Consider the following 11,980-nt stretch of genomic DNA (forward strand, 5'->3'; position numbering starts at 1 on the left):
TATGTGCGCTTTCCCTTTTGGTTGTACGAATGTGCGCGTGTATATAAACATACTTACCACTTCGGTTGGTTGTGAAGGCCGCAAGGAGCGGTTCTTGGTTCATGATTTGACTTATTATTGTCATTATTATTACCACTACTTTCTGAACCTTGTGCCAGATGTAGCTCTAGATGGGTTTGGAAATATTTGAGATTGACACCTCCACACCTCACACAGGGGTTGTAATCGATGGGACAACGGCATGTAGGGAAGCAAATAGCGGGTGGGTAACTCTTCGTGCTAAAACGCCACTTAGCGCGGGCCAGTGCCAGTGGGCAATGAAGGTCATTGATCAGGGTGAAGGTAATGATGGGTCGGGTCTCATGATGGGGTTGCTTCCACGCCTAAATTCACAGCAAGAGGTGGCTATGGGGAGTAAATACATATCTGAGCTTGGTGGTTGGTGTTTGTCCCGTGCTGGAGACTCTTACGGTTGCTGGAAGTGTGACAAGATGCCCTTTTCAACCGGCTGCGTCGTGGAGTTCGATTGGGATGCTGCAAGCCGTACTCTGTACATTGTAAGTGGAAAGAGAAAGGCGAGTGGACATATTCCAAATGTGTCCGAAGCAGACGTTGTATACCCGGCCTTTTCCATGTTCTACCTGAATCAGAAGTTGGCATTTGTCTGATACCTAAGATACCGCCTCGTATTGGGTGGGGAAATTCTCTTCAGCCGACGGAAACGATTCAGTGGGGTCGGAGTCCTATCGACTTCCACGATGTGTGTGTGATTCGAGTGTTGTTTGTGCTGCGTGCCGTCGATATATCAGAGAAGAAGAAATAATGACATGTTCGTGGTTGCATGAGGTATGGTGCCTGAACGTGTTATTGGATTCCTTGTATCATTCAACATAATGGTTTAGTTTAATTTCCCGCTGCAGCTGATTCTTCTGGACATTTAGTTCGTCCCTCCTTCTCCTTATTACATTTCACAAGCACTTTACACCGAGGCACCTGCTGCGTAGGTGATGCCATGGAACTTGATGAAGAGACGAATGCTCTCATGAGGGCTATCAAAGTAGGTGGGGCGCTTTTGATTGAGGGTCACAGTGGTAATCGGCTGCGGTATTATTATGATTCATTCCACGACTTGGCTGCGCAAGCCGGTGTACCGCGTGCGCGTGCTCCTGAGCCGCTGCTAGTTACCTCTATCGAAAGCCTACTGCGTAAGTTGCGAGGAGTGACCTTCTGCCACCATGTATTCTTTATCAACACGGACCTGTGTTGCAGCCAACTTGTAGGGAGTGTGTTGCTGCGTCGCGGAATGTCCAAAAATTTGCATGTGCTTACGCTTCACGCGCTGCACCACCCTGACCCCAGTACGCTGCATCTCTTGAAAGCTATGGAGCGTCGGGACGCGGCAGCTATGGCAGAACTTTCGTCTTTTACGGTTGCTACAGGTGACGCGTCGGCGGCACCACTTATAATCCCGCGGCGTTCCCACGATTGCGAGCGCGCCTTACGTGCACTAAATTTTTCACACGCCGCTCTGGCCGCTCGGACGACTGACGTGCACTGTTTCTGTCCTCAGTGGGTACCGATGCGGCATAGGCGAAAATGGACGGACATGTTTGTGCTTGAGTGTATATTCCCTAGTGATGATATTGCCGACAATATGCTCTCGCTTCGTAAGGCCTTAGAGGGGGCTGTTGGAAGGGAGGTGGTACTTCTCAGCGCCAGTGAGATCCGCGAAAAGTTGGAGCGAGCGGCCTTTTGCTTTACCTTTTCTGCATCGGAACGGAGCGTAGTGAATCACCTCATAGCGTCAGCGATCGACGCAGCGAGGAGAAACGGATGGATATTGATAGTGCAGACGGCACTTCCAGAGTCGTGGGATTTACGTGAGCGCGTGGTTCATCTTTGGCGTGGTGCCCGCGTCATTTCTGCGAATGGACGTATGGGAACGGTGCAGGCGTTTGATGTTGCGCAGCCGTCGTCACAGCGGTTGCCCTCTTTCTTCAAGCAGACAATGTGGCCTGTTGTCTGCCTTGACGGTGAAGCCTGTGGATCGGTTCTTTTGCCAATTGCTTCCCCTTTTTGTACTTCGCAAGTTTCACATGTATTCGATCTGCCGTTGCGTTACGGCGCTTTTGTGACAGTGGAGGAGTTATACGTCGCGACCACGCCGGAAAAAAGGGACTTCCGCCGTTGGATTGTACGTCCCAGTCTTTTTATCGGGCAGTTCCCTCTCCTCCGCTGCGTGATTGCGTCGGTTTCTTCACTGAGTCAAGTTGTGCTAACCCGTCCATTCTCGTGGGAACTTCTTTTGCGGTAGCCAATGTTCTGTTTACTACCCCTTCCTTATGTCTCATCATCGTTATTGTTATTTGTTATCATCTCTCAGGTTGCTTATGTGTTTTCAAACTTCTAATTGTTATTTATTTATTTCTGTGCATATGATTGACATATATGCTTGTCGTAAAATAGTGGAGGTTATTATCTGGGTCTAGTTGCCAAACTATTGGGGGACCTCTGCGCTCTGTGGTGTTCCTCTGTTTCTTTCTTTTTTTTTTTGACATGATCGTTGTTGTTACATGCTTTTTTTAATCTCGACGTGCGCTTTGCTCGCGGTGCTTTTTCGTGATTTCGAAGCATTTGGGCGCTGACACTTTCTCTCTTGTGGAGCTTTGATGCTCTGCACTAATATTTTCCCCCTTGGATTCTCCATTTCTTTTTTTTTTTACTTCGCTAACTTAACATCAATATTGCTCTCAAAAAAAAAATAAAAAATAAAAATAAAATTGAAGTATCACTACCAAACAAGGAGTAGCAGGGTGTATGAAAGATTATGACGAAAGAGGATCACGGTGAGGAAATGGTAACCCACACCCCTCAAGTGCTGAATGTACGGACTACCGGTGAATCGGTTTCAGCAAATCCATTGAGGGGCGTTGGGTTGAAGGATTGTGGCGTTTTCTCGCCAACTTCCTCTACATTTTGTGATACAAGCCGTTTGATGGGAAATACCGGACGTAGCGTAGAAAACAGCACTGTCACATTTGTCACAGGGGCACCGGGGAAAGAGGAGGCGGACAGGCGGCATTGTCGTGTCGGCACAATTGCTGCGGTAGCACTTCTCATGCTAACTGGGGTATTTACACTTAGTTTTACGAGTTTGCTTTCAGCCCACTATATTGGGTCTAGTGTCGTTATTGGTACTACAGGGCTTATCGAGAAGGAAGCTGTTAGGAGTGTTGTTAAAATTATGCGGTCCACTGTTCTTCAGCTCCCGGACTTTGCGCATATCGTGAATGCGAAGTATATTCGAAATCAAACTTCTTTATATACTGTGAACAGGTTTCCCAAGGACCCTCGAGCACTGTTGTATTCACTTATGAGCCTGCTGTCGACGTTTAAAGACACCATCGCATATTTTAAGTTTGTTCACGAGGGTGGTTCGTATGCGTTTGCTGTTAATTATGATGTAGGGGACGGTGAAAATAATTCTGTGGTGTTAGGTGCGTACAACAATGACTCGTCTCGTGCGAGTTTTGTCGTCTACGATGCGATACGGTTGAAGCGTTTGCATGAATATTCCAATCGGAATTGGGATATTTCTCATGATTTGAGCAGGACGCTCAGTCCTTTTGGAGCAGTTGCGCGTCAATGGCATGAAGGTGGAAGCAATAAGCGGTGGATACCAAGTGAGATTGAGCACACCGGTGAGTACTTTAATTATGTGATTCCTTTTCATGTTGGTGGCGCCCTTGGTGCATGCATTGTTGGTCTGTCAACTGATCGCTTGCTTCTTGAGTCGCGACCCCTTGTGGAAGCCTTGCGTTCCCACGGACGTGCAATGTTGTTTGATGATTCGAGGGATATTGTTATTTTGAACAGTTGGGGGCAGCCGCAGTCATGGGATGAAAACCCCTCTGACGGGGAGCTAGTATTCAAGCACTTGACGTTGGAGGGGATAAATGACAGCATTGTGGTTGATTTAGTCCGGGAGATGGAAAAGCATCGTGATCCTACTACTGACCGCCTAAGCGATTCGGTTGAGTTAACGTTTCCTAATAGCGGGAGTCATGTGGATGGCCGACTGGGCCGAATTACCGACGAAAGCGGTCTGGACGTCACGTTGGCTGTGGTGACTATGCGTTCAGATTTTCTTGAAGGAGTCGTACGCACGCGGAACGTGACTATTGTTTCCATCTCGGTGATAATATTGTTGTCCGCCGTTTTTTCCCTCGTAAGCACTTATTACTTGGTGAAGCCTCTGATGCTCCTTGTATCGGCTTTAAAAAGTGCTTCCAATTTAGAAATCCCCGATAATGCTGACATATTCTTGGGCAGATCCCGGATTGTGGAGGTGAGAAAAATACAGGGGCACTATGCGAAGCTTCGACGCCAGTTGGCGGTTTTACTAAAGTTCATCCCGGAGGCTATCTTAGCCCGCGTTGAATCTAAGAATGAAGCTGGAGGGCATATTCGTGCAAATGGATCAGCAACTGAGACCCCTGGCGAGTCGTCCACGGCATTCGTGAGGATTATGGGGGCAAGCATCAGCGTCACTTGGAATGCTGGTGATCAGCAGCGCGACGTGGCGCTCAACTGCGGAATCTTCAAGGAAAAACCAAATGTATTCAACCGCAGGCATTGTACCGTTATAGCTATTCAAGTGTACCACCCAGATGTTTGGAAAAGTTCTACAAAATACCATGCCGCTTTGATCGAAGTGGCTACCGAGCACTCTGGTTGTGTTGAGGCTCTTGATCCTGATAGAGCCCTCATTAGTTTCGGTGCACATGCAGCGCTTCCGATGCACTGCAGGAGATGCTGCCAGTTTGCCTTTGATTTATTCGCCAAACTTCCTTTAGATCACCGAGACTCCGTTACCATGTTGGTGGATACCAATGAGTTTCTAGTTGGAACTTGTGGCGCGTTCTCGCGAAATGCACGAGTCCTCTTCGGCGCAGATCATCTGTTTCAACTCTCGTACGCAGTTAGGGATGGTCCCTGCCGTATTGCAGCCACATCTGGTGGAGCCTCACATATGCAAGGTTTTTTAGCTTTCCCCGTGGATTGTGTGCTCCTTCCCTGCTCCACGCTCCCCATTGTATTGTTTGAGTTGAGACCAGGAGAGAGCTCGAGTGAAGTTTCGCTTAGTATTTCCAAGCAGTTTCGCCTGGGTTTTGCGGCAATGCGCCAGGGGAGGTATGGAGAGGCGATGGCACATTACCTTCCCATGGTGAAGATGGATATGCAGGCGAAGCGCTTGATGAGGTTATGCCGTCAGCGCTGTCGGCGTAACGACACGGTCCCATATGTGCGGGTGTTGGACAACCATTACTGTGTTAATTCTAGTGATTGTAAACCTGAGGAACAGGATGAAAGCGATATCAAAGATAGGGTACCCGAGACAATTGACTCTCCACGACGTCCGGATGGGGAGGGTTCCGAAAGTGATTCATCAGACCAAGGCAGTGAATCGCTGTTCAAAATGTATGCTCCATCTTCCTCATCCTCGTTGGACGGTTCAGGCTGTGCTGAGGGTGCAAATGCTGCAGACGTCGTACCCCTTTTTCTAACCGATTCCAATCGGAATGTTTGGACACGTTCACTGAAGAAAATTAGTGAAGGAGCTTTCAGCACAATTTTCCTTGGTGTGGCTGAGGATGGGGCTCAGGTCGCCATCAAGTGCATTCCGCGGTTGCGACGTGATGTTGTGGCTGAATCTTTGGAGAAGGAGATGGAGGTAGCGTCGAAGCTCCATCATCCTAATATTGTTCGGTATGTGTCGTGTAGCATTACACCATCGCACCTCTCGATAATTATGGAATACGTGCCTGGTGGCTCTTTGCATTCTGTTATAAAAAATTTTGGGTGCGTCAGCCCTTATGTTGCGCGGCGCTTCACCGTCGACATTCTACAGGGACTCAATTATCTCCATAACCTTGGTATTGTTCACTGCGATGTGAAACCGCACAACGTCCTACTGGGTACTGATGGTGTTTGCAAGTTGTCAGACTTCGGTTCAACAATATCTGAAGCGTCAGTTATGGCCAGAACCTTAGCTGATGGTGTGATGCTTCGCGGTACAGCACTGTATATGGCTCCGGAAGTGGCAGCTGGTGGGCGTTGCACGCCCCAATCCGATATATTTTCCTTCGGTATTTCGTTGTTGGAGATGTTACTTGGGCGCCCACCATGGCAGTGGAGCAGCACGGCTCCAGCAGGAAGTGATGCGACTCGCCTCCGCAGCCTCTTTAACCGGGATTTGCTTTTTGTTCAGAGTCTTGCGCTCGGTCATTTAGAGCCTGTCATACCGGCTTCTGTGGATCATGAAGCGGCTGCTTTCGTCCGCGCCTGTTGCCATATGAATCCAAGCATGAGGCCTTCCGCATCCAGTTTACTTTCATATGCATTTTTGTTGTGATGGTCAACATTAATAGGAGCTTGCAACATTATTCCCATGTGTAGAACCACTATTTTTTTTCCTTTTTTTTTTTTTGGACGTTACCTTTTCACTTTAGAGAGTCGTTTTTCCCCTTTTTGGGAAACCGTACTGTTATTTATAATGACGTGTTCGGATATTTCATTAGGATGTTACGATGTTATTGTGTTGGTTTTTCACGTAGTAATTATGATAATCGGTGGGCTGCTGTTCGTCGGCGGCGTTTGTGAAGGTGACTTTCTTATCCTTATTCCTCTCTTTTTTTTTTCTTTTTTTAAAAACCTTTTTTTACATTCCGACGTTCGTTCGTTTGCTTGGTTGAGTTTTTTTTTTTAAATTGTTATTCCCCTCCCCTCCTCTCCACACTTGTTGTTGTTGTTGTTCTTTTAGCGTCAGTGGTGCTTTGGTCCTTTACTCTATGTGAAGACGTTTTCTTTTCTTTTTTTTTTTCGTGCTCATATAAATAAACAAATATTTGCTCTGTTTTACGTATTTCATTCCGTAATTGACTGCAACGATTTTTTTCTTTTTTTACCCTCTCCCCCTCCTTTTACTTCTAAAGTTCAAATGTAGAGAGGGAATGTATGCCGCTACGCCCGCTTTCCCTCTTTTTTTTATTTCTCATTTCTCTCTGCATGGCAAAACTCTTTTCCCACGTTTGTTTTCGTTTTTTTTTTTTCCTGGCCCCATTTGGATTTATACGAAATAAAATAAATAAATGTAAAAGATCATGCATTATAACTTATTTTTCTGAGCACTTTTTATGTGGTGTTTTGTTTTGTTTTGTTTTGTTTTTTTCAGTTGAAAATAACAAAAGAGGGAAATAAAGGGAGCCACTGCGCGCGCGGGTTGCGGTATTTTAGGTATTAGTATTGTGTTGTGCGGAGGGGGAGGGGTGAGAGGGAAATAATAACTTTTATCATATGACTGTACATAAATGCGTGTTTGTATTTTATGTTTTATATTTAAGTTTTCAAATGTTTTATCGTTGCGCCCACTGGTCCTGTACGTGGGCTCACACGCCATAACCCTTCCGTTGTTTGTTGTTTGTTGTTTGTTTTTTTTTTTACATTTTTAGTTCTTTTGTTTGGACCAAATATGTAAATATATTTGTCCTCTATATTTTTCACGGTTCCTGTCCGCGCCACTAGTTGCTTTTTGTACGGTTAATCCACATTTGTGTAAAAGCACTGCAATCCCTCTCTTTTTGTTTATTATTATTATTATTATTATTATTATTTTTTTCAAAGAGGAAAAGCGCGCGTGACGGGTTAAATATCGGAACGTCTATTATATATATATATATATATATATATTCCCGCTTTTTTTTCTTTTCACAATCTTTTTGTCTCCTTGCATATTGAATAGGTATTTTCCCTCGTGTATAACTGCACTTATATATGCTTCAGAGGGACAGGTACAGGGACAGGAGGGAAAGAAAAAAAAAAAGAGAACGAAAGAAAGAAAGAATAACTCGTTGCTATTAAAAAAAAAAAATGTGTCTTTTAATGTTGTCTTCCGTCTGCCTGCATCTCTTTTTCTTTTTCTTTCTTCTCTTTGTTGGTTTAACCTGTCATACACTTCTTCTCAACCTTTTCCTCTTTTGTGCGTTGTGTGTTGTGACACGACATTTTTTCTTTTTTTTTTTTTGTGCATCATTAACATAACATTTGGCCAACAGTAACAAGAAAAAAAAAAAGAAAACACAAGCAAAAACAAAACAAAACAGAGCAAAGCAAAAAAAAAACAAATAATAGAAGATTTTTTTTTCTTTGTTGCATTCATTAGGGCGTATTTTATTCGTTGAGTGACGGTTAGGCCTTTCCTTTCGGCTTTTCATTTCACAAATCCCACATTTGTACCAAATATTTGCTGGTAGAGAACTGCGATTGGAGGTTCCGATCTTTTTTTTTTGTCTTTTTTTTTTAAAAAAAAAGAAAAATCAAAAAAGGGTGCATCTCAGACCATTCTTTTGTAGCAAACATTTGGTTTAAACAAGTGCAGGACTGTGATATAAGGAAAGGAAAATAGTTAAGTGAGCAAGAGGGAGAAATACAGAAGGGAGCGGAATATCGTCATAAACAGTTGACACGAGAGAAAAGAGAGAGAGTTTGTGTGTGTGTGAGTTTGTGTGTGTGTGAGTGTGTGTAGTTAATATCATTATCAGCGGGTAGTGCCAGCATCTAACAACAATAAAAGGAAGAAGGCTCGTGTCGTGTGCTGGAGGAGAGAAGGTGTGCGGTATCGCGGATACACAAGCAAGAAAGAAAAATAAATAAATAAATAAATAAATAAATAAAAAAGGGAAGAAAGCTGGAGGTGGAGGTGGGGAAAAGCGATAGAAAAAGAAAACAAGAAAAAAAAACAAAAGGAAATAATAATTCAAAAGGGAAAGTGCAACGCGTGTGAGGAGAGGGACAAGTGTGTCTGTTTGTCTGTTTGTGTGTAGGAAAGTGTGTCCGAGACACAGCATAATAACGTACATTGGTGTAGTTTGCGTATGACCATTATGATGGACGGCCCAAAGTCTTCTACGCGAGCTACTGAAACAATTAATCAAAGCGATGGGCAGCATCGACAGCAGTGGTGCGACCGTCAGCAGACGGGGCGTAATTGCAATAGTGCAGGCAGCGATTCCCAATCAGCGGATCCACAACAATCGGGATTACATGAGTTAGGGCAATTGACAGCAGTGGCAGTAGAACGTCGGTGCGTGGAACAGCGGCATTTAGAGCACCTTTACCAATCCGCTTTTCACAGCAGTCATGTTCCTGCAATATCTGTGTGGAATTACATGCGTCGCATAGGCAAATACTCACGTTGCTCACCAGAATGCTTCATCATCTGTATCATATTCATTGATCGGTACGTTGCAGCAACGAATTGTCCAATAACTTTTCGGAACATTCACCGGCTTTTGATAACTTCAATGTTGGTGAGTGTAAAGTTGCGGGATGACTCATTTTATAGCAATTCTTACTTTGCAGGTATTGGTGGCGTTAGTAATGAGGAACTTAATAGATTAGAGATTGAGTTTCTCATGACAATTGATTGGCGCACATGGGTGGAACCAAGTGATTTTAACATGTACTGTGAGCAACTGAGATCTCGTTGCTCGGCGAATCAGGAGCAGTAAAATGCTGGAGCGGAGAAGCGTTGAGTAAAACAGGAGAAATGGAAGAACAAGGGAAAATTGTATGAAAGAAAAGAAAAAAAAAGAGAATTAATTAAGATAGTATAAAAAATGAAAAAAAAATAAGACAAAGCTATCAAGAGTGCTAACAAATAAAAGGAATGATCGACCCTTGACGTTTCTGAAAGGCATGCGTGTGTGTGTGTGTGTGTTCACATATTTGTTTATATTTATTTTTGCTTGTGTATTTATTTATGAAGATGCAAGTGAAAGAAAATGTGTGTGGTTGCTTGGATGGTTGGCCGTTTTTTTTTGTATTTGTTGCCTTGGTGAAGCAATCAAGGCTGAAAACAAAAACAAATAAATAAAATAAACGAAATTCAAAGAAGAATTGGTATATATATATGTATGTGTATATATGTTTGTGTGCATGTTGGGAGGAGTATTAAGTGGAGCATTGGTAAATAACTGTTCGAATGTCATCAAAGTTTTTTAGTAAATATTTTCTTTTCCCCCCTTTTGGGAGGAAATTGATGAGTGTTTGAATGATAAAAAAAAACATATATAAATGTAGTTCTTTGTTTATTTTTAAAAATATGACTGTTTCATTTCTCTCCTCTTCTTCTTTTTTTTTGTTTTGGTGCTTTTGGGGTCGCTGCTATTCTCCAACTTTATCTGAATAAGATATTTACACATTTATTATATTTACACAGAATCGCGGCGAGTCGGCGTGCACATCTGCGCGCTATGAGATATGCACCACCAGAAGAAAGGGGTGACTTTTTTTTTTTTTCTTGTTTCACTTTACTATTTCCTTTCTCGTTTCAATAGGTTTTGTTGTTTTTTTTTAAAAAAAAGTTGTTCTTTATTACTGTAACTACCGTCATCACTATGACATCCCTGTTTCATTTTGTTACGTTTCTGAGTTGTTTTCTTTGTTTCCGTTTCTCCTTGTTACCGCCTTCACAATCATAAATTTTTTTTTTAAATGTTTACTTTTGCTGTTGTGATTGTTTTCCTTTGATAATTATGTTCGTTACAATCTCGTTGCCATGCTGGTAGGATCCTTTTTCTTTTTTTGTGCTATGTTTTTTTTTTCTTTTCGCTTTGTTTTTTGTCTGTTGTTTTTTTTTAAATTTATTTATTTACTTCAGACACCCGTTTAGAGATATTTGGTGCTGCCGCAAGTAAAAGGGCGAAAAGGAAAATTCCCGAATGAGTGCCATAAGTATGAAGGGGAACCAAGTTAACAAATATTTTATTAATATAAACAGGCTCGGGTACATAATGAGGGAGGAAGAAAATAACAAATGAAAAAAAAAGAAATATAGAATGGTAATAATTAGTAAGAAATACGAGAAATGAGTGAGTGATTCGACGGGATGTGTCTTCAGACGAAATGAAGTGTAAGGGAAGAAAACAAAAAATGATAGCACAAGAAAAAACTTTTAAAACAAAAGATTAATTAATTCCCGCATATAAATGTGTGAAAAATCAAAATAAAGAAGTCTTACTAGGGAAGAAGGAGTATTGGTAGGGGGGAAAAAAAACAAAATAAAACAAAAAGAAGTAAAGCGAGGTGAGGTTGTGAGGTGGCTTTGTATTATTTCCTTTCCCCTTCTTTCGGATTGCTTTAAATGGAGGGAAGAAAAAGATAAACAAATATAAAGTATTAAAAAAAAGGAATGACAATGCAAATCAAAATAGTAAATAAATAATTTAAAAAAAAACAAAATAAAATCTCCGGCCTTCACTCTGATGTTTCTGTAAAGATTTAAAGGAATGTGAAGGCTCAGCTGCTTCGTACAGTGGTAGAAGCGGTGCGCGGTGTGGCATTTTGCTGTTGTGTTGTTTAGGTGCATTTCTTTGTTTTTTTTTTGTCGTTGGTTTTTTTTTTTAATTTGGCCCGTCATTTCGTTTCAAATTTATTGACGCTCGATTGTCTCTTTGCTGTGAGATGGAATTATCTGACAACAAACGAGCGCACGCACATTCATGGGTGTCATTCCATCTTTTTTTTTCCCCCCCTTCTGTTCTTTTATTCTGTCTATGTCTTTATGGTTTTCCTATTTTTCCTTTTTTTTTTAAAAAAAAAAAGGAACTCGTACATGCTGCTGAAATGTTTGGATATTTGCCTTTCTTTCTTTCTTTTTCTTTTCGTTGTCGTGATTACTTTATTTTGGGTGATGCGAAATAATAAAAGAGGTGATATGAAAGGGAAGGCAGTGCGTTTGTTTCGATTTTGTTGACGTGTTAAGTTGTGAATGCGTGTGCGGATGAGGCACAGCTCAAAAGCACATACAAATACACACACACATAACACACACTATATATATATTTTATATATGTGTATATATATCAAAATAATAATCGGTGTGTGTGTGTGTGTGTGTGTGTGTGTGTGTGTGTGTGTG

The 11,980-nt window shown here is 42.4% G+C and overlaps 5 protein-coding genes across 5 annotated transcripts; 4 read left to right on the forward strand and 1 right to left on the reverse strand.

Moving 5' to 3' along the window:
- Window positions 1-170: 170 nt before the first annotated feature.
- On the forward strand, window positions 171-668 carry TbgDal_XI15680 (hypothetical protein, conserved; the record flags this gene model as incomplete). The annotated part of the gene is made up of 1 exon (XM_011782411.1): window positions 171-668. One exon carries the CDS (start codon window positions 171-173, stop codon window positions 666-668), a length of 498 nt encoding a protein of 165 aa, XP_011780713.1.
- Window positions 669-1,012: 344 nt separating this feature from the next.
- TbgDal_XI15690 (hypothetical protein, conserved) lies at window positions 1,013-2,314 on the forward strand (the record flags this gene model as incomplete). The annotated part of the gene is made up of 1 exon (XM_011782412.1): window positions 1,013-2,314. One exon carries the CDS (start codon window positions 1,013-1,015, stop codon window positions 2,312-2,314), a length of 1,302 nt encoding a protein of 433 aa, XP_011780714.1.
- A 513-nt stretch (window positions 2,315-2,827) lies between these two features.
- On the forward strand, window positions 2,828-6,415 carry TbgDal_XI15700 (protein kinase, putative; the record flags this gene model as incomplete). Its single annotated transcript, XM_011782413.1, has 1 exon — window positions 2,828-6,415. The coding sequence occupies one exon, from the start codon at window positions 2,828-2,830 to the stop codon at window positions 6,413-6,415; it is 3,588 nt and encodes a 1,195-aa protein (XP_011780715.1).
- A 2,518-nt stretch (window positions 6,416-8,933) lies between these two features.
- TbgDal_XI15710 (G1 cyclin, putative) lies at window positions 8,934-9,569 on the forward strand (the record flags this gene model as incomplete). The annotated part of the gene is made up of 1 exon (XM_011782414.1): window positions 8,934-9,569. One exon carries the CDS (start codon window positions 8,934-8,936, stop codon window positions 9,567-9,569), a length of 636 nt encoding a protein of 211 aa, XP_011780716.1.
- A 1,445-nt stretch (window positions 9,570-11,014) lies between these two features.
- On the reverse strand, window positions 11,015-11,479 carry TbgDal_XI15720 (hypothetical protein, unlikely; the record flags this gene model as incomplete). The annotated part of the gene is made up of 1 exon (XM_011782415.1): window positions 11,015-11,479. The coding sequence occupies one exon, from the start codon at window positions 11,477-11,479 to the stop codon at window positions 11,015-11,017; it is 465 nt and encodes a 154-aa protein (XP_011780717.1).
- Window positions 11,480-11,980: the final 501 nt, after the last annotated feature.

This window comes from Trypanosoma brucei, chromosome 11 (assembly GCF_000210295.1).
Source record: "Trypanosoma brucei gambiense DAL972 chromosome 11, complete sequence".
NCBI classification, from domain to species: domain Eukaryota; phylum Euglenozoa; class Kinetoplastea; order Trypanosomatida; family Trypanosomatidae; genus Trypanosoma; species Trypanosoma brucei.